The 19,454-nt window shown below is 41.1% G+C and overlaps 1 protein-coding gene across 1 annotated transcript; it reads left to right on the top strand.

Moving 5' to 3' along the window:
- Positions 1–12,702: 12,702 nt before the first annotated feature.
- LOC140908375 (uncharacterized) lies at positions 12,703–16,074 on the top strand. The gene is made up of 3 exons (XM_073335352.1): positions 12,703–12,784; positions 14,589–14,912; positions 15,758–16,074. Exons 1-3 carry the CDS (start codon positions 12,703–12,705, stop codon positions 16,021–16,023), a joined length of 672 nt encoding a protein of 223 aa, XP_073191453.1. The 3' UTR covers positions 16,024–16,074.
- The last annotated feature ends 3,380 nt before the right edge of the window (positions 16,075–19,454 follow it).

Below are 19,454 nucleotides of genomic sequence, written 5' to 3'. Positions count from 1 at the left end.
ATTGTACTAGGCACTGTGTAAACACAGAAGACAGACCACCTTTTCCCCAAGGAGCTTACAGTCTAAGTTCTTTCCAAGGTGTGTTCCCTCTTCCTCACCATTGATTTTTCATAAATATATTCAGAATGCTGCTATCTACAGCGGGGCTCAGTGTATGAGGGGGCTGTATGAGGGTCTAGGGAGGTGGTGGAATCTTGCCTAGGGAGGTGGTGGAATCTCCTTCCTTAGAAGTTTTTAAGGTCAGGCTTGACAAAGCCTTGGCTGGGATGATTTAATTGGGGATGGGTCCTGCTTTTGAGCAGGGGGTTGGACTAGATGACCTCCTGAGGTCCCTTCCAACCCTGATATTCTAGGATTCTATGATTCTCCACCACCACTCAGGGTTTCTTTAAGAGGCACACTTTTTAAGACCAAGGGCCAGATCAACAGTGTAAATGCAGCTTCATCAGGCCCAAGGATCCTGAGCCCTAGTCTGTGGTAGGGTGCAATGAGTGCCATCTTCATCTGGTAGGCCTTTGCACTCTTGAAAAAATGAATTTCACAGAAAAGCCAACATCTAAATCTTCATCCTACCCTATGATGCTGCAGTGTCAATTATCTTAGGAAAGATTATGGTGCATCAGATCAAAACTCAGTCTTTACTTTGAGTTTTCTATAAAACTTGGGCAAGAGCTCAGCCAAGTGAATTTTAGTTTTACGAAGGATGCTAGACTGAAAACCCTGAAAACCAAAGACTCCTAGTTCTCCACAGACTGAGTACTTAGGAGGCAACACCTGTGAAATATCCTCCACACCAGTTCTCCAATGAGCCTGAACTTCAGGCTGCAAGAGCAATCTATTGAAGTAAAAGAGCGTAGTTTAGTTCTTTTGCTCTTTTAATCTGTGCCATCTACACTGAGGCTGAAAAAAGTGCCACTAATGCTGGGTTTTGCATGAATTAGTGCCACTGACGCTGGGTTTTGCCATGTGGCCACTCATCCACCAGCAAATGAGCTGAGTTTATTGCTCTACATACAGACAGAACCTAAAACCCAGCTATTTAATTTGTATTAAAAACCTGACAAAAGAAATTACGTGCAGAACCCCAGGTATCCCCATGCCTTTATTTGCAATGAATGCTTCAGGACTCATCTTGACACGGGTCTAAATTAGTCCCTGTGTCTGCTAAAGCCATTTACCATTGCAAAAAAAATGCAAAGCAGCCTGCACCATAATAGGAACATACAGACATTTAATGGAGATAAAAATGCTCACTTGATTTCTCTTTTTTACTGTTGTTGTGGTTTGAGTGGGGAGATTTGTTTGTTTTTTGCTTCAGCAGCTTTCCCTGCTGATTTGTAGGGGCTTGCAGAGACTTTGCTGCCCCAACAGTACCTGGAACCAGAGGTAAAGCTTTTTTAAACTGTTCGGCTGCTAGTAAAATAATCTGGGCAGTGAAGCTGAAACAGTATTAAATTTTCTCAGCTGTCCATAACCACCTAAATTGGAGGTAAACAGACACTGCTCTGAAACAGAAACACAAAGAGGGTGGAGAATGCGTTTTGACAGGATTCTGAGTAGAGAGCTCACAAGGCTGACCTCAAAAAGCTACACACTTTAATCTTGGTTCTGGGGAGTTGCTGTTATTGGTGCTCTTTTTGTTTTGACTGTACAGACTAAGGGTCACATTCTGATACCTTTACTCAGTGAAATTTAATGAGGCTACTCAAGGAGTCAGGTGCTACCCAAGATAAGTCAAGGTGGCCAAATCTTGCTCTTAGTTATTTAGCTCAAGACTCCTGATATGATGGGGGGGAAGACAGGCTTTTCCCTGGATAGCAGAATGAAATTGATCTATTCAATGTTATCATTCTGCTTCTGTGCAATACAGTCAGTGATACAAACCTGGGAATGGCCCTGGGGTGGGCGCGCCACGTGGGGGAAACCTCACCGTTCTTGCATACCTGGAAAGGGACCGATCATTGTGTTAGCCCTTGTGCTCCATCAATCTTGATTACTCCTACTTGGGAGACACTCCCTGAGAGTCCAGAGACCAACTCCACTTCTGACGGGGCTGTCTCCATGCAGGGGAAACATTCTGTACTACCCAAGTGTGATACCAGTGTCATACCCACCCCCTGCTGCTCAAGGCATTATGGTTCGGAGGAGCACAATATCCCCAGGAGCTGCCTTAATGAGGCAGCTCCTAATGAAAGGTCTGGTTTGCAGGAACAATATAGCCCTACTGGAAAATCCCGAAGTCCCTATGCTGGAGTAACATTATGGGCCAGATTGTGCCATCCTTACTAACACTGGTGAGCGCTCACTCCCATAAGCAGTCCATCTGAAGACACGTGTAAGTGCTCACCGACATGGGTAAAGGTTTCACAGCCTGCCTCTAAGAGAATTTATTTGCCCCAAAATGATCAGATTCAAAGCTAGCTTCTAACAGTAAGCATACCTCTGCCCCTTTCCATGGCAGCATTGAAGTAGAGCACTGAACGACAGCAGCACACAGCGTATGAACAGAATACAAAATACTGGGTCTGTGCAGGAAAGACAATTTAGCTACCTGGCTTTAGTGGTGCAGCAGTTTAAAAGAAAAAATAACTTTTCTATTGATCATATGTCACTGTGAGCAGGGTCCTGGGGGCGGGGGGGGGCATGCTGATTTTACTTAATTAGGGCAAATGGTAAAGAATGGGGCAGACAATCCCCAAAGTTGGTGGTTATTCCAATGCTTAGATCCACCAAGCTAGCCACAAAACAGCTTCTACAATACCTTACTAGTTACACAGAAGCCAAAACACAATTCCCTTAAAAGCAACCCAGCCTTTGGTCTCCCTCCCAGACAGCTAAGTCAAATATGAAAGTTCTACCAAGCCCAAAGGATGGGACACATTACATCCCAGGTTAATGAATATTTCAGCTCTTACCTCAAATACATGCTTACAGCCAATTCTTAACTGAACTAAAAGTTATGAATAAAAAAGAGTATTGCTTAAAAGATCATTACATACAGACATGGACAGTTCTGAGATCAGTTTCATAGCAGAGATGAGGAGCTCTGGAGTTGCAAAGAGTTCTTAGAATGAGTCCATAGGTTTAGTCCAATGTTCCATACTCAGTGATCCAGATGGGACTGGTGATCTCAGTCTTACAACTTAGAACTGCTTGAGCTTTATTCAGGGGAACCCGAGATGAAAGGATCAGGTCCCAAGAGTTCTTTATACAGTTCGTGGGCAGCACAGAGTTCTTGGATGAACAATCGGGCTTTGTTGTAACCTTCTGTTTCCCAAACATCACCGATAATTAACTACATGGATTAACATAAACTGCTTAATGGATAAATTACCTTATCACAAACTTTAAAGGATATATAGACATGACATTATTTCACCCAGGTTTCATCTAAATGTTTTTTTTTTTACTTTTGATCTCTGAATTAACAGAATGCAGTACTAGACAGGAACTATTTGGTGACATTGTTAACCTTTAACAAGATATAGGTACAGACTACTACAATCACTATTTTCTACCAATTCTTTAACAATAGAAGTTTATATTTCAAAGTTCTAGCCTATTTAACATGGAATGGCCCTAATTACTATTTACATACTTTTTCTAACATGTCTCTAAAGGTTGAATCTGGGTCATTTAGCCTGCTTAACCCTTTCTGGCCATGTGTCAGTCACATTGGCAAGTGTTATCTGATTATCTATTGAAAGATTCATCTATAAAATGCATGTGGGCAAAGGAATAAGGTTAACATTCGTATGATAAACCTAAACAAATTTGCTGACTTGTGCAATTAAAGCTTAAATATTAATTTGCATTAATGTTAATTCTTACTAGTTAATTTCCTTTTAAAAAAAAATATAACTAATGTATTTCAGTATGTACTTTCAGTATTAAACAATTGTATTCACTGAAAACAAGGGGACAAAATTTTATCCTATATTTTGAACATAGTTACCTGTGGCTGACAGTCAAATTTTAGCCCCTAAAGTAATTGTTTTTGTAAGTTAGAAGCCACCAAAAATAGATGCTTCAAATGAAAGCATCTTAGATATTACATTAATAAAAACAGCTACTGCATAAATGCATTGTGGCAAGAATAAATGAAAAACTGCAAACACATTATGTGGTACAGTACGTAAAGAAATTCAAGTAGGGAACAAAAAGATTTATTTGGGAGGCATCTGTTCCAGCAAGAAACTGACATTAGATACTCAAAAAACAATAGGATTCCATATTGAACTGCAGGACTTGGTCCATAGCAAATCCTTCTTTGAATCTTATCAGAAGCAGCCAAGTGCATAAAAGGTATTGTGGTTCCACACCACTCCTTTTTCCTGTGGAGATTTTGAATCTTAGTATTGATGAGGTCCAGAACTGCTGAGCTTTCAAAGCACACTGAGACCAGGCATAAGAATGCCATTTCAGCACCACATGCTGAAGAATACAGGTACTGTATTTTCCAGGTTAAATTGTTTAATCTTTACTCACCCTGCTCAGCCCCATTAAAGTCAGATGATGTTGCTGGAGCTTTAGGAAAGCCCCCGAGCCTGGGGTAGGTGGGGATGCTGCAAGGCCTTTCCAGACTGGGGAGGGCAGAGAGTGAGATCAGTATGAAGAGAGTTACACCACGAAGTGGTGCTGGGGGTACAACTGCACCTATGTTGTTTCAAAGCCAAATTTCTTCAAACAAGACAATATACACACTCTTCTGAAGGACTCTACACACAGCAGGGTTGATGTTTTTAAACAAGACTGAGCTATCCAGGCATGAAATAGCTGAACCAATTTTCTTCAAACTTTCCAGTGTAGTACCCCTCTGGGCTAACACCCCCAAATGCTTCTCTTTTTTTTTTAAATAAGGGAGAGTAATGAAAACATAAAATAAGGTTAAAGACTCAATTCTGCAAACAGCTAAGCCTGTGATTGACTTCACTTATGGGAGTAACATTACTCACACAAGTAATAGCTGAAGGGCCAGCCCCTGGCAATGGTTGTATCTTTTCAACTTTATAGCTCTGCTACAACACTATAGTTCATAAATATGGAATAAACTAAAGTCCAGTGTATTTTATAAGGCTGTAATTTCTGAGAGAGTGTTGATAATTTTGTACATAACACCCTACAGCAAATCTAGCTGGCTAAACTTCCAGATATTGCCTTTTGCACCTGCCCTTAATTCCTATTTCACATGCAGCTGTGCATGCAAATTGGAAATGTTTTCATAAGAGCAAATCAAGCGACAAGTATAAATCAAAATGGGAAACATTTCTGTATGCATTCATGCAATGAAATGAACAAAACAGGTTCACATACAAACTAATACCAGATTTTTCTGAAATTCAAGAAAGTTTCAATACACTGCTTGTCAGTCCCTCTGGCTAATCAACATAGATAACATGCCCATTTTGTGCACCTACCTGTGATATTTGAACTGTGCGTTATGGCTCTTTCCTTTCACGCTAAAAAGAGTGTACAAGAATCAACCGTTACACTCTGACTACTTTGTGCTACTCCAGTGACACAAAGCATGTGCACAGCCTGGCATACTGGGGAATCTAGCTCAGTGTTTTAATGAACCAGATGAAAAAACTTATTCTACTGATGTGAATAAAATAAGGCAAATAACTGAAAGATTTAAATGTGAAGAATGTTATTTTGTCTCTCCAATTCCCCCAGCAGCTCTTCCCAGGTTTTAAGAATTGTGCAAGTAAATACAGTGGTCTTGAAAGTAATCAATGCTGGAAAACACCTTTGCAAGCATCTCAATGCAAATCAGTCCTGACTTGAAACCTTGCTCCTATCCCTGTTCTGAGCCCCTACTAAGCACAGAATGCTTGCCACACCTGATTGTATGGTGGTTTTATGATATGTATAAGTACAGTATACAATAAGACCACCAAAACTGACTTGTAACCTAAAGTGCAATTTATTCTGACTTTACAAAGGAGTTTGGCACAAAAGGCTGCATGAAACTTCCCCTGGCATTGCTTAAAGATAGACCAGATCCTTGATAAGGTAGACTAGATCCTCAGCTAGCATAGATTGGTGTAACTCCAATATGGTCAGTTATGTTCTACCATCATTTGACTACCCATTGGGTATGGTCTCAGACTGTGCCAAACCCACTGCCACCAGGGTTTATACAAGTTTCAACATCATTCTTGGTGGACACCACAGTTGGACACATTATTCCAATAGTCATTGGACCAGTGCCTAACACATAAGTAATTCATACTATCTACTTCTGCTCATTGTTTATACATCCCGGGATTGCATTATTTCCCATAAAGCTACTTATTCTGACACTGCCACCGGTTTATTTTGTCTGTTTTATATATCTCTATGTAGGCAAGCATGTATGTAGTAATATGACTCCTATTGCTGCCTAAATATTTAACAAAAGTCAAGGCTCCAGATAAGCCTTCCACAATGTAAGTTTGATACCAGAAACAAAAAAACTAACAAGGTAGGGTGCATTATATTATTGCTTATTTTAATTCTGGAATAGACCAAAACCTGCACAGCCATGTTTTATGTTTTCCTGAAAGGATAAGTTTATGCATCTTGTGCAATGAAAACTAACAATTTCTTAGCTAAAATAGATGATTGTACACCTCAGTGGTTTTATTTCAAATATACAGTATTTCATTCTTACAGTGCAGTTGTTTAAAAGACTGTATCTTGCAAAAAATTATCTTACCAGCCATTTAATCAATTCAATCTCCTCAATATTTACTGGATCTGTTTGGTGCATACATTCAGTTCTTTCTAATTTGTTCCTCCTATGAGAGATGCTTCCAGATCTATTAACTGAATTTACATACCTTTCTCCATTGTCCTGCAAAGTGCTCCTCTTAAAGAGATAAGAGTTCATCTCCTCTGCAATGGCAAATGTAATATTTATTTCAGAGTAGCAGCCGTGTTAGTCTGTAGCCGCAAAAAGAAAAGGAGTACTTGTGGCACCTTAGACACTAACAAATTTGAGCATAAGCTTTCGTGAGCAATAGCTCACTTCATCAGATGCATGCAGTGGAAAATACAGGGGGAGATATTATATACACAGAGAACATGAAACAATGTGTGTTACCATACACACTGTAACAAGAGTGATCAGGTAAGGTGAGCTATTACCAGCAGGAGAGAAAAAACCTTTTGTAGTGATAATCAAGGGGGGCCATTTCCAGCAGTTGACAAGAACCTCTGAGGAACGGTAGGGGGGTGGGAATAAACATGGGGAAATAGCTTTACTTTGTGTAATGACACATTCACTCCCAGTCTCTATTCAAGCCTAATTTAATAGTGTCCAGTTTGCAAATTAATTCCAATTCAGCAGTCTCTCCTTGGAGTCTGTTTTTGAAGTTTTTTTGTTTAAGAATTGCCACTTTTAGGTCTATAATCAAGTGACCAAAGAGATTGAACTGTTCTCCGACTGGTTTTTGAATGTTATAATTCTTGACATCTGATTTGTGTCCATTTATTCTTTTATGGAGAGACTGTCCAGTTTGACCAATGTACATGGCAGAGGGGCATTGCTGGCACATGATGGCATATCACATTGGTAGATGTGCAGGTGAATGAGTCTGATAGTGTGGCTGATGTGATTAGGCCCTATGATGGTGTCCCCTGAATAGATATGTGGGCACAGCTGGCGATGGGCTTTGTTGCAAGGATAGGTTCCTGGGTTAGTGGTTCTGTTGTGTGGTTGCTGGTGAGTATTTGCTCCAGGTTGGGGGGCTGGCTGTAAGCAAGGACTGGCCTGTCTCCCAAGTTCTGTGAGAGTGATGGGCCATCCTTCAGGATAGGTTGTAGATCCTTGATGATGCGTTGGAGAGGTTTTAGTTGGGGGCTGAAGGTGACGGCTATTTTCGACGTCTCCTACTCAAGGAATATTTTCAACACACCTCTGAACAGCATACTAACCCACAGAGACCTTCCTACCAACACTACAGTCAGAGAACACTTCAATCTCTCTGGTCACTCGATTAGACCTAAAAGTGGCAATTCTTCAACAAAAAACTTCAGAAACAGACTCCAACGAGAGACTGCTGAATTGGAATTAATTTGCAAACTGGGCACTATTAAATTAGGCTTGAATAAAGATGGGGCATGGATGTGTCATTACACAAAGTAAAACTATTTCCCCTTGTTTATTCCCATCCCCATACTGTTCCTCACACGTTCTTGTCAACTGCTGGAAATGGCCCACCTTGATTATCACTACAAAAGGTTTTTTCTCTCTCCTGCTGGTAATAGCTCACCTTACCTGATCACTCTTGTTACAGTATGTATGGTAACACCCATTGTTTCATGTTCTCTGTGTGTATAAAATCTTCCCCTGTATTTTCCACTGCATGCATCCGATGAAGTGAGCTGTAGCTCACGAAAGCTTATGCTCAAATAAATTTGTTAGTCTCTAAGGTGCCACAAGTACTCCTTTTTTGTGATATTTGTGTGCACAATAAACTGAAATACAGATAATGGCCTGCTAGAACTGAACGAAATTCAGTATTTATAGGTTGCAAAATTCCACACAATACCTTTCACCATTTAATTTCACATAATTCTTTATCACCTACTTTCTTGTAGTGTCAAAAATGGCTGATTTAGCATCAAAATCCACTAACTTTTCAGTGTTAAAGCCATCTTCAAATACTGGGTCTATTTTTGTTCACAAACAGGCCAATTTCTTCTAAAAATACTCAGCCATTTTAACAAAATTCTCTGCAGCAATGGATGAGTTCAAGTTAATAACAAAATGAGGGAGAAGCCTCGAGTTCTGAGTGGTATAGCTGATCATTTCTAATATTTCACACAACTCAGTCATCCATTATAATAACTTTCACTGTATTTTGCAGTTTCAAAAAATTATATTTCTCAACTGTAAAACTTAAACCCATGACCTTTTCATTACCAGTGTTATAAAGCTCACTGATACCACAGTAGTTGGCTAGACTTAAATGTTCTGTTGTAAACAGAAATGTCCATTTTGATGAAAAAGCCATTTTTCATCTAAAAAATATTTTGAATGAAAAATGGCAACCAGCTCTATTAACGTGTTCCACTTGCCAAGTCTCAGTATTAGAAAACCATTCCTTTCAGCTAACAGATCCTGGAAGCCAAAGTTACAGTTACCTAGGCATACCCAGGTGAGCTGAACATCAAAAAAATCCCTAAAAATTTCAAGCATTGAGAAGAATCATAAGAACTTCATGTGAGCTGTTACATGTCTATGTTTCTGAGTATTCTGAGTGCATAGAAGCAAACTTTGATGAAGAATATCTGAAAGCAGATCTTGTATGATGGCGAGTCAGTGCTGTATTCATTATTCAGCTGAAACAACTGAAATAAGTTGTGCTTTTGAAGAAAGCAAAAAGAATAGGAAAAGGAAATGAATGATTTAGTATATCATTTCCTTAGGCTCTCAAATAGAGAGCTGGCCACTTCATTTTCACAAGCACTTTAATTTCAAGAGACAAAGGTCTCATTTCATTTCTAATATAATTGTTCTATTCAATGAAATTTACATTTTAACCTAGAAAGACCTTTGTCATGGGGCACACCACTCACCACTGGTCTGATGTCTCCTCCTGGTCACTCTGGGGATTAGATCTTGAGGTTGACACCACTTTCTACAGCTTGCATACCATCATTCTGTCTCTCTCACAGGTCTGCAGCTCCTCTCTCACTCCCAGAACTGCAGCATCCTCTTTGTGACTCAGCCCTCTACATTCCCACATTCTACTCCAGGTTCCAGTCCAGGGACGCTCAGCTCAGCAGTTCTGGGCAGCTCTCTCTCAGACCTCACTGCTCCTTCCATGGACTGCTTCCTTTCACTCCTGGTTCCCCTTCTCCCTCTGGATATACCAGCTCCAAAACCCTCCTCCTCCTCCTCCTTCCCAGAGAGTGACTGCTACCTACCTTCCTGCAGCCTTTCCCAGCAGCCCCTGTCTGTTGTCAGCTACCTAGCTTTATACAGGCCCCGCCTGTTCCTGAACAGCTGAGCCTGTTCTCAATTAGCAGGTGCAGCCTGTGGAGTTAATTGGCCTGCCTGGGCACCTTAACCCCTTTCAGTCCTGTGAGGAGTGGTCACCCCCTCACACCCTTTATGCCATAGCCATACCCCCCTCCCCGCCCCCCACTCCAAATAATTTTGATTACCTTGATTTTCTTTGACCAAGATCCTGATAGTCTTCCTCCTATTGAGTGGCATCTTTTCTACAAGTGGTTCCACTGATTTCAGTCAGACCACTTGTGGAGTCAGGCACTACTCAGCATGACTTTTATAGTATCTTCGAATCTGGTCCTTAGTTTGCATTACTTCTGAGAATTTGAATGGGGGGACACATAGAAGAGGCCCCATAACTCTTGGGAATTTTATGAAAGCAATAAGAATAGGAATGTGTGCAGTTGTGCTGGGACATCAGGTATATTCAAACAAGGGATGATAATTTGAAGGTTATGGGTGGGGATCCTTGCCACTCTTGGACAGGGTGTGAAGTGCAGGATGGGGTTCCAAGTGAGCTTTTCACTTTTTGCTACCATTCTCAGAATAACCTTACCCAGCTGAGTGGAGAAGAGGAGACTGAGGGGCATATGAAAACAGTTTCCAAGTACATAAAAGAACAGGGGGGAAGGAGGGAAGTACAAGGAGGAGGGAAAAATTGTTCTTGTTAACAGCACCCATCCAAATTCAATAGGATTTTCGTGCCTAACTTCCTTGGGCTGCTTTGAAATTCCCAGTCTGAATTATTACAGAGGGTCCAGTATCGCAAGATGTTGAGCACCTCTGGCTCCCATTAATGTCAATGGGAGTTGAATTCACTGCATACCACCAGGGGACACTTAGCATTTTGTAGAATCAGACTCCTAATACTTCAGCATTCTGGGCATCATTATTACAAATATATCCTTTTGCCAAAAGCCTTATTTCTCCCTGGGTTTTAATTTTTTTTTTCGAAGAAGATGAACTAGAAAGTATGAACTAGAACATAACTTAGCTTCTTTTGGTGAAGCACTGGAATGGGTTACCTAGGGAGGTGGTGGAATCTCCTTCCTTAGACGTTTTTAAGGTCAGGCTTGACAAAGCCCTGGCTGGGATGATTTAGTTGGGGATTGGTACAGCTTTGAGCAGGGGGTTGGACTAGATGACCTCCTGAGGTCCCTTCCAACCCTGATATTCTATGATTCTATGATTCTTTTTTCCTGGCCTTAGGCAAGATGACTAAGAAAAACATATGATAACATGGAAAAGCCATAATTTTTAAGAGCATCCCCATGACAAGTAACTGCGACTGTGCGATAGAAGCGATACAGCTTTGTCCTAATAGTACTGAAAGCAACTGACTAGCAAAACTCTCCAGAAATCTTGTCCCCGAAAAGGAATTCATTGTTTTAGTAAACAAGTTATGCATAAAAAATGCTGATCCTGTGTATGTGAGTCCACAGCAAAATTAAGACCAAATGAAGTAGTGCCCTTTTCATTCATCTCTGTTTTGAAGAATCCCATTTCAATAATTCAACTCAGAAAAAAAGGCTACTTCAAATTATTAGAGTCACTCAAAAATATTAATCTTGGAGCCTTTCCATCCTTGTTTCGCAGTGATGGGTTTGGGGTTTAGTTTGGTTTGGGGGGGTTTTCTTGTGCACCATTGGAGTTAGTGTCTGCCTATATCACAGTGGTAACATAAGAAATCACAGCTCCATACAGTCCCCAAGAACATCCATTTGTGAGCCAGGGAATGGACTGGCCAAAGATTAACAGGGAGCATTCCAAAAGCACAAAGGGGTGCTAATTACACATCTCCCTTTGTGCCTTGGAAAATCTCCCTCCCTACTTACATTGTGAGATTAGTCCTCAGCTCTAAAGCAAAAGAAGAAAATAAGCTAGTGAAAAATTAGTCTGTCCATATTGTAGGAAGCAGAAGTTAATCAAAGCAAATAGTTTCATGCAGCTGTTGAAACTGTGGTGGAAATAAGGGGAAATTGCTGTTTTGCTTTTGGAAGACGTTGGACTTTATAAATAATCTCCATAGTGAGTGAAAACAATTTGGTCTATAAGGTAAAACTCCACAGTAGAGAATGATTCCTGACGTTCTGTCTTTATTCTCAGGGCATCAAAATCAGTAGAGGCCAACATATATATAGTCAGTCTTTTCAGCTATGTATTGTCCTCTAGCCATCTCTTTACAGGGGCTTGTACTTTACCTGGTTTTTCTAAAGGTCCTTCCTCCTTTTTGCACAGTGCTGTTATCATTGTTCACACATTCTCCTTGTGACTCTGTTTTTCCATTCCATCCTCAAATATCAAAGGAAATGAAATCATCGGCATGGCTGTTCTCCCTTCCCATGTGGAAATCTTAAAGGGAAAATATTGTGTTTCCTCAAAAACAGTACAATATGCTGCCAGATTATATGCACTGTTGCTAGAGTCCGTGTTTTTGTGCCTCGGTATGCAGCCCAGTGATCCTGTGACCGTTTCAACAATATCATATTTAAATGCTATTTCCCAGTCTTGCTAATCTGAAGTGTGCATTATAATGGTCTGCCACGACGTTGTTGTTTTCTTACTGCTTGGGGTGAAATGTTGATGTTTTAGTTTTAAGGATAAGAGGACTTATAATATATATTTTTCCCTCTGAATTAGTAATGGGATAAATGATGAAGGCTCTGTTTTGGAGTGTGTGCTTGGGCAGTGTGCCTGGCATGCCATTTGGCATTCAGATGTTTGGCAGAACAACATCTCAGAGGGAAAGTGGCATTTACCCAGACCATACCGTGGCAGAGAGTATGTTGGCACCCATCGTTTCAGTGTACTCAAGGTGAGCCATTTCCAGCAGTTGACAAGAACATGTAAGAAAAGGAGTATTGTGGCACCTTAGAGACTAACAAATTTATTTGAGCATCAGCTTTTGTGAGCTACAGCTCACTTCATCAGATGCATGCAGTGGAAAATACAGTGTGGAGATTTTATATACAGAGAACATGAAACAATGGGTGTTACCATACATACTGTAAAGAGAGTGATCCAGTAAGGTGAGCTATTACCAGCAGGAGAGAAAAAAAACCTTTTGTAGTGATAATCAAGGTGGGCCATTTCCAGCAGTTGACAAGAACATGTAAGAAAAGGAGTACTTGTGGCACCTTAGAGACTAACAAATTTATTTGAACATAAGCTTTCGTGAGCTACAGCTCACTTCATCGGATGCATGCAGTGGAAAATACAGTGTCAACTGCTGGAAATGGCCCACCTTGATTATCACTACAAAAGGTTTTTTTTCTCTCTCCTGCTGGTAATATCTCACCTTACCTGATCAGTCTCGTTACAGTGTGTATGGTAACACCCATTGTTTCAAGTTCTCTGGGTATATAAAATCTCCCCACTGTATTTTCCACTGAATGCATCCGATGAAGTGAGCTGTAGCTCATGAAAGCTTATGCGCAAATAAATTTGTTAGTCTCTAAGGTGCCACAAGTCCTCCTTTTCTTTTATTGGGAGGACAGTGTGCGAGAAACTTACACTATCATTGTCCATGCTTATAGCTGCTATGGGGATAAAGAGATCTTTAGTCACTAGAGCTTTTACTCTTGCACCTTCAAGGAGCAATAAATTCACTTAGAAAACTGTAAAAAGGAAAAAAAAAAAAAAGGCTGGATGTCCCTAAATAAATCAGAAGGAAAACGAGGGCTAGCATCCTAAAGCCCTGAACCAGCATTGCACTTAGCACAAATATACTTTTACACGTGTGCGTAATCCCATTAGTTTCAATGGGACTACTCACATGCTTAAGAGCTATGTTGGATTGAGGCCTTGGTCTCTATATTGGATAGAGACCAGAGATTAGTGCATTTCAGAGAGCTCTGAACTTCAAGCCCTAGGAGTCACTGACAATTGATGTCTCAACTAGGTGTCATAAACTGCCCTTCCTAATCTGTGCTTCCATAAAGGAACTAACACAGTCAGGTGCTTTATTACTTACAATTTTTCAAATGCAGATTATGATTATAATAGGAATAACTGCTGTTTTGTTATTTCTTCTTTCCAGACTGACTAGCTAAAGCTGGGATGAGATGACCTGTTCTTTTTCTGAATGTGAATTCTGTCTTTGTAAAAGATGCCATAGGCGCCGACCTGTTCCTATTCCTCCAACTTATCACTGGGAGAAGCCACTATGGTGTGTGTTGTCTGAAACTGAGGCCTGGTCTACACTACAAACATAGGTCGACATAAGCCATGTTAAGTCAATCTAATAATGTCTGTGTCGACATTACCAAGTCCCTTCTGCCGACCTAAGTGGGTTGTAAAGTCGACTTCTGTACACTGCCTCCGTGAGAGGCATAGCGCTTGATTCGACATCCATGGTTTGACATAGGGATAGTGTAGACACTGCGTTATGTAGTTTGAATGAATTGGCCTCCACGAGGTGTCCTACAATGCTCCGCTGTGACCTCTCTGGAGAGCACTTTCAACTCCACTGCACATCAGCCAGGTACACAAGACATCTATGCCAAGATCGCTCAGGGCATGGAGGAGAAGGGCTACACCAGGGACATGCAGCAGTGCCGCGTGAAAATAAAGGAGCTTTGGCAAGCGTACCAGAAGACAAGAGAGGCGAACAGTCGTTCTGGTTCTGCCCCACAGACATGCCACTTTTATGAGGAGCTGCATGCAATTCTTGGCGGTGACACCACCACTACCCCAAAACACTCTGTGGATACCTCCCAGGAGCCCCAGGAGACCTCGAGCAACAATGAGGAGGACATTGTTGACAAGGAAGAGGAGGAGGAAGAGAATGTGAGGCAGGCAAGCGGAGGATCCATTCTCCCCAACAGCCAAGAACTGTTTTTAATCCTGGAAACCATCCCTTCCCAGGACCAGTTGGCGGTGGAGTGTGATGTTGGGGAAGGCACCTCTGGTGAGTCCACATTTCCAATCAAACTGTAGGGGTTACATGCTATTAGTTTTTATGTTAAATCTGAACAAAAAAGTAGATGTAGTAAGATGTAGTAAAGTAGTTGTTCAGATTTAACAAAAGTATGGTAGGACACTTTCCCATGCCATTCCAATATTAACTCTGCTGGCATCATTGCAGTACACAGCACTGCAGCATAAGGACTAGGTCTGTACCCAGATGCTTGCAGCATCTGCTCCCTTGCTGCCTCTGTTACCCTCAGGAGAGTGATATCGCATAGGGTCACCTACAGGAAACGGGGGCAAGTTTTCGTCACTAGCCCTTAAACCGCAAACAATTCAACAAGTAATCCACCCCGTTTGGTGAAATATGGGTCACACAACCATGCTTTCCCAAACATGCCATGGTTGTGGTTGGAAGGGATCACCATGTATTGCAAGCATCATTAAAAAATGGGGGAAGGACGGCTTTCTGTTTGTCTCCCTTCCCCTGCAATCCAGTGCTGCTTTTGTAAAAAACAAACTATTTGGGGGGCTTTATACTGGTGCCTGTCCTCAAGCACCATCCAGGTTGTTACGGGAAAGGGGGCTTTGCTTAAGTTCCAACCTCTGATCCTAAGGATGACTTCACAAAAGCAGCAGGACAAGACCTCTTGCCCATGCCTTGTGGCCTTACTCACCATGGCTGGAGCAGCAATCCAACTCTTGCAATAGCCAGTGGTGGTGATTATGTTGTGGCTTGCAGTGAAGTGTATTGAGGGGTGCTTTTTATATATATAAAAAATTAACCTTGCACTAGAAACAATGTATGCACTTCAATGCTAGGCTTGTGCTTTGCATTCCTTGCAGCTGAAACCTTGTCCGTCGGTGCATCCTCCACCCCAGGACAGACACTTTCCCAGATTAGAAGGCGGAAAAAGAATAAGTTCAATGAATTAATGCATGCCTCCAAGAGTGAGAAGATAGAGCTCAGAGCATGGAGGATTACACTGCTGACAAGCTGGACATGGACAGGGAGGACAGGAGAGCATGCAACAAGAGTGAAGAAGATGCATGCAGGAAGAGATGCTGCAGATGATGAAGGAGCAATCAGACATGTTGAGGTGTCTGACTGAGGTTGAAGAAAGGCAGCTGGATGCTAGAGTCCCTCTGCAGCCTATGCTGAACCTGCTGCCATCATTGCCCAGTTCCACGTCCTCCTCCCTCAAACATCCTATGAGGTGGGGGCGGGAATTCGGTATCCCTTGTACTCAACACCAGGAGAGGGTACAAGGACCATAAGGCACCCATTGCCACACCTTTGATTGTTATTGCAGTGCATATGTAAGCAAGCTTTCCTTGTTTCTCCCCCTACAGTGTTATCAGCCCTTTTACCCCAAGTTATCTTACTTTTCTTTGCTGTCTCTGTGTTTTTGTGTGCATAGTAAAGCTTAACAGATTGAGGCGAAAAGGCTCTTTATTCATTCAACACATGGTGGTTGGTGGAGGTGGAGTTTACAAGGGAAAAAATGCAATGGAGGGGACAATTTGGTAAGGAACAGCACAGATACGCATCACATTACTCTGATTCATTGCTGAAACTGCTTTTCAAAGCCTCACGGAGATGCAGAGCCCCTTGATGTGCTCTTCTTATCGCTCTGGTGTCTAGCTGCTCAAAATTCTAATAGCTACTCAGAAAATATCCTATTGGCTAGCCATATTTCCTGCTATCATCAAGCAGAATCTCACAGGCAAAATGCTCTGAATGTGTAATAATCCACTGGTTGGAGCAATGATTAGGAAAGTGAGAAAAAAAGTTTCAGGGTAAATGAGAATTCAAGATTATAATGTGCCTACTTCTTTCACATAGAATTTACCAAAATTCTCATCATAACACTACTAATTCAAAGGCTTTGTAAATAACTTGACATCTGGAAGAGATGAACAACAAGAGGAAAGTGGCCTTTTCACTGTAATGCTCAGTGAAGTAATTATGGTTGAGAAAAAGAAGGTAAGATCTCACTGGCAGTTGAAGTCAAATAATAACTGTGAGTACGATAGGTGAAAAAGGGTCATTGAAACAAAGAACAGGAAATTGCACAAACAGATAAGTTCAGATTTCAGGTTCAATGAGGAAGAAAAGACAATTTATGCATTTGGGAAATGATTCAGGTGATGTTTTGAATATATGTAGTTGAAATCTAGTCTTTTAAAAATAGGATTGGAGAATTTAGAATTTGCTGAATGAAACAGACCTCCTACATTTTGATCACCGAAGTTAAGAACAGTACCACAGTAGGGAGACACTATTGTTGGATTCCTGAAAATATTAGCTAGCTCAGAAATTGTAATTACTGTTTAAATAAGCTTCAGGGCTTTGGGGTGCCAGGAAAGGAGGAAGCTTTTCTGATTGGCTGTTTTTTCAAGGCTGGCTCTCCAGCAGAAAACAGAATACACCAGTGGAAAACCTGTATACAGATATACATGGAGAGAGAGAGAATACACGATGATACTGTCCGGTATTAGAGCCTAGTCTAAAGGCCATAGAAATCAAAGGGACTCTTTCCACTGACTTCAGTGGGAGTTATCTCTCACTCTAAGGACTACACTGCAAAGAAGTCCTCAGAGTCCACTCATTTGGCTCAAGTTCTCGGGGCTAAAAATAGTGGAGTGGAAGTTCCCACTCTGGCTACAGCGCAGACTCTGAGACCCTCCCCACTCTCCAGATGTCAGATCCCAGGCTCCAGCCCAAGCAGGGAAGTCCATACTGCTATTTTTAGCCCAGGAGCTTGAGCCCAGAGTGTCCAAGTCAATTGAACAGGGCTCTGAGAGTTTTTCATTGCAATGTAGCCATACCCTTCGTGGTCTAATGAAATGATTTGGCAATGGCTGAATTATTTACAAGTGATGAAACAATTGCTCACGAGTTCTAGAGCTCATCTGATCTGATGGACCATCATCATCTATCTAAATCTGAGTCTTGACAAAATCTTTATTCCAGTCCTCCAAACCAATAGACATTCTTAATATGCTACATATTATACAGGGGGAAATATATTTTAGGAACATTTTGGAGAATTTTTCAGAAATGTTAACAGGACTATTTTTTTGTATCTTCCTGTAAAGCAAAGTTCTCTGTATACTTGTTCAAACTTTTGCAAAAAAAAAATATAATAAGGAAAGGTTTGATTCCTCCTCACTCCACCTTACCTCAGACACCGTTATACTCAAAAATGGCTGACCAATTTTTCTTTTAGCAATCTTTCCAAATATCACCTTGGGGCAGCCTGGAAAATATTAACCTAACAGGTGACCATGTCAGAAGAACAGGAACAACCTGAAAGAGAGGGTTATCTTCACGTAACCCTAACTATCGCTGTCATCAGGGCCGGATTGCCAATTAGGCCCAGTAGGCACATGCCTAGGGACACCGGCGTTCTAGGGGGTACCTAAAAGTTAAAAGTGGGTTATGTGATTGTTTTAATTGCATGTATTTTTGTTATTGTGTTGAATAAATATTTAAACTATCATTTATATTTAGTTTTGTTTAATTTTTTACAGAAAACGTGAAGGTCAGCTGTAGGCACTGAAGATACTGTGCCTAGGGGCACGTAAGTGTAAATCTGGCCGTAGCTGTCATACTGCTCCAGTGGACAGGAAAAAATGGGTGGACAATAAGACATGAGCCAAACTCTGCACTTAATTACCTCCAGCACGTTTACTCTAGTTGCATCTTTGCAGCTTCATGGGAGTGAAAGCCAGTCAACACAGAATTTGCTGCACAGAGAAAACATTGATACTAGCTATTATTTTATGTTGTATACTTCAAAGGTAATTATGAAAGGATTTGGAACCTGAACCCAATGTGCTCTTCAATTAATTTCAACGAGTTTTCTGCACACAGAGTACTGACAGGATCAGCCCTTTGGTAGATCAGGTATAATAGATTGCGGTTTGATATGTTTTGATTGTCTATGTGAACAAAAGGCAATTATATAAACAAAAGGCTCAGTATTTGGAGCTCTTCAAAGCCATCTTTGTTGTTGGAATTTAAACCTCTGACTGCTGTTGGATTTCCCAGCATACAGGAGTTCAGATCATCAGGAAAGGGAAACTCTATTGTTCCTTCTTTGAGATTTTCCCAGAAGGTTTTATTTATTTAATTTATTTATCGGCATTTTCATATCAGTCCCTCTTTCATTTTTGCACCATCAGCATTCATTACTTTGTTTAAGAAAAGCTACTGCCACTCTTGCATCATCCAGTATAGATACCAATGACTGTATTGGTGGAAGAGTTAAGATTTCTACTATTGAGAGCACTTACTTCAAAAGATACATGCCAAAGTTTATTATTTCATATGTAAATGAATGTAAATGGGTCAAGTTGGTACCAGATGACTTCTGTCCGGTAGTCTATGTCAAGGAAATTTACTGGTCTCAGTCCAAGTCCCAGTGGGCAAATATCATCATATACAAAACCCAGCCACTAAAGCTGGCTCACGTTGCCCATTTATTCTCTACCACACTGGCAGTCTCAGGAGAGAGGAAAAGGTCATAATAGGCAT

The sequence above is a fragment of the Lepidochelys kempii genome, chromosome 3 (genome assembly GCF_965140265.1).
Source record: "Lepidochelys kempii isolate rLepKem1 chromosome 3, rLepKem1.hap2, whole genome shotgun sequence".
Lineage (NCBI taxonomy): Eukaryota > Metazoa > Chordata > Testudines > Cheloniidae > Lepidochelys > Lepidochelys kempii.
Note: the sequence above shows the minus strand (reverse complement) of the source record. Positions and strands in the feature narration are given on the sequence as shown.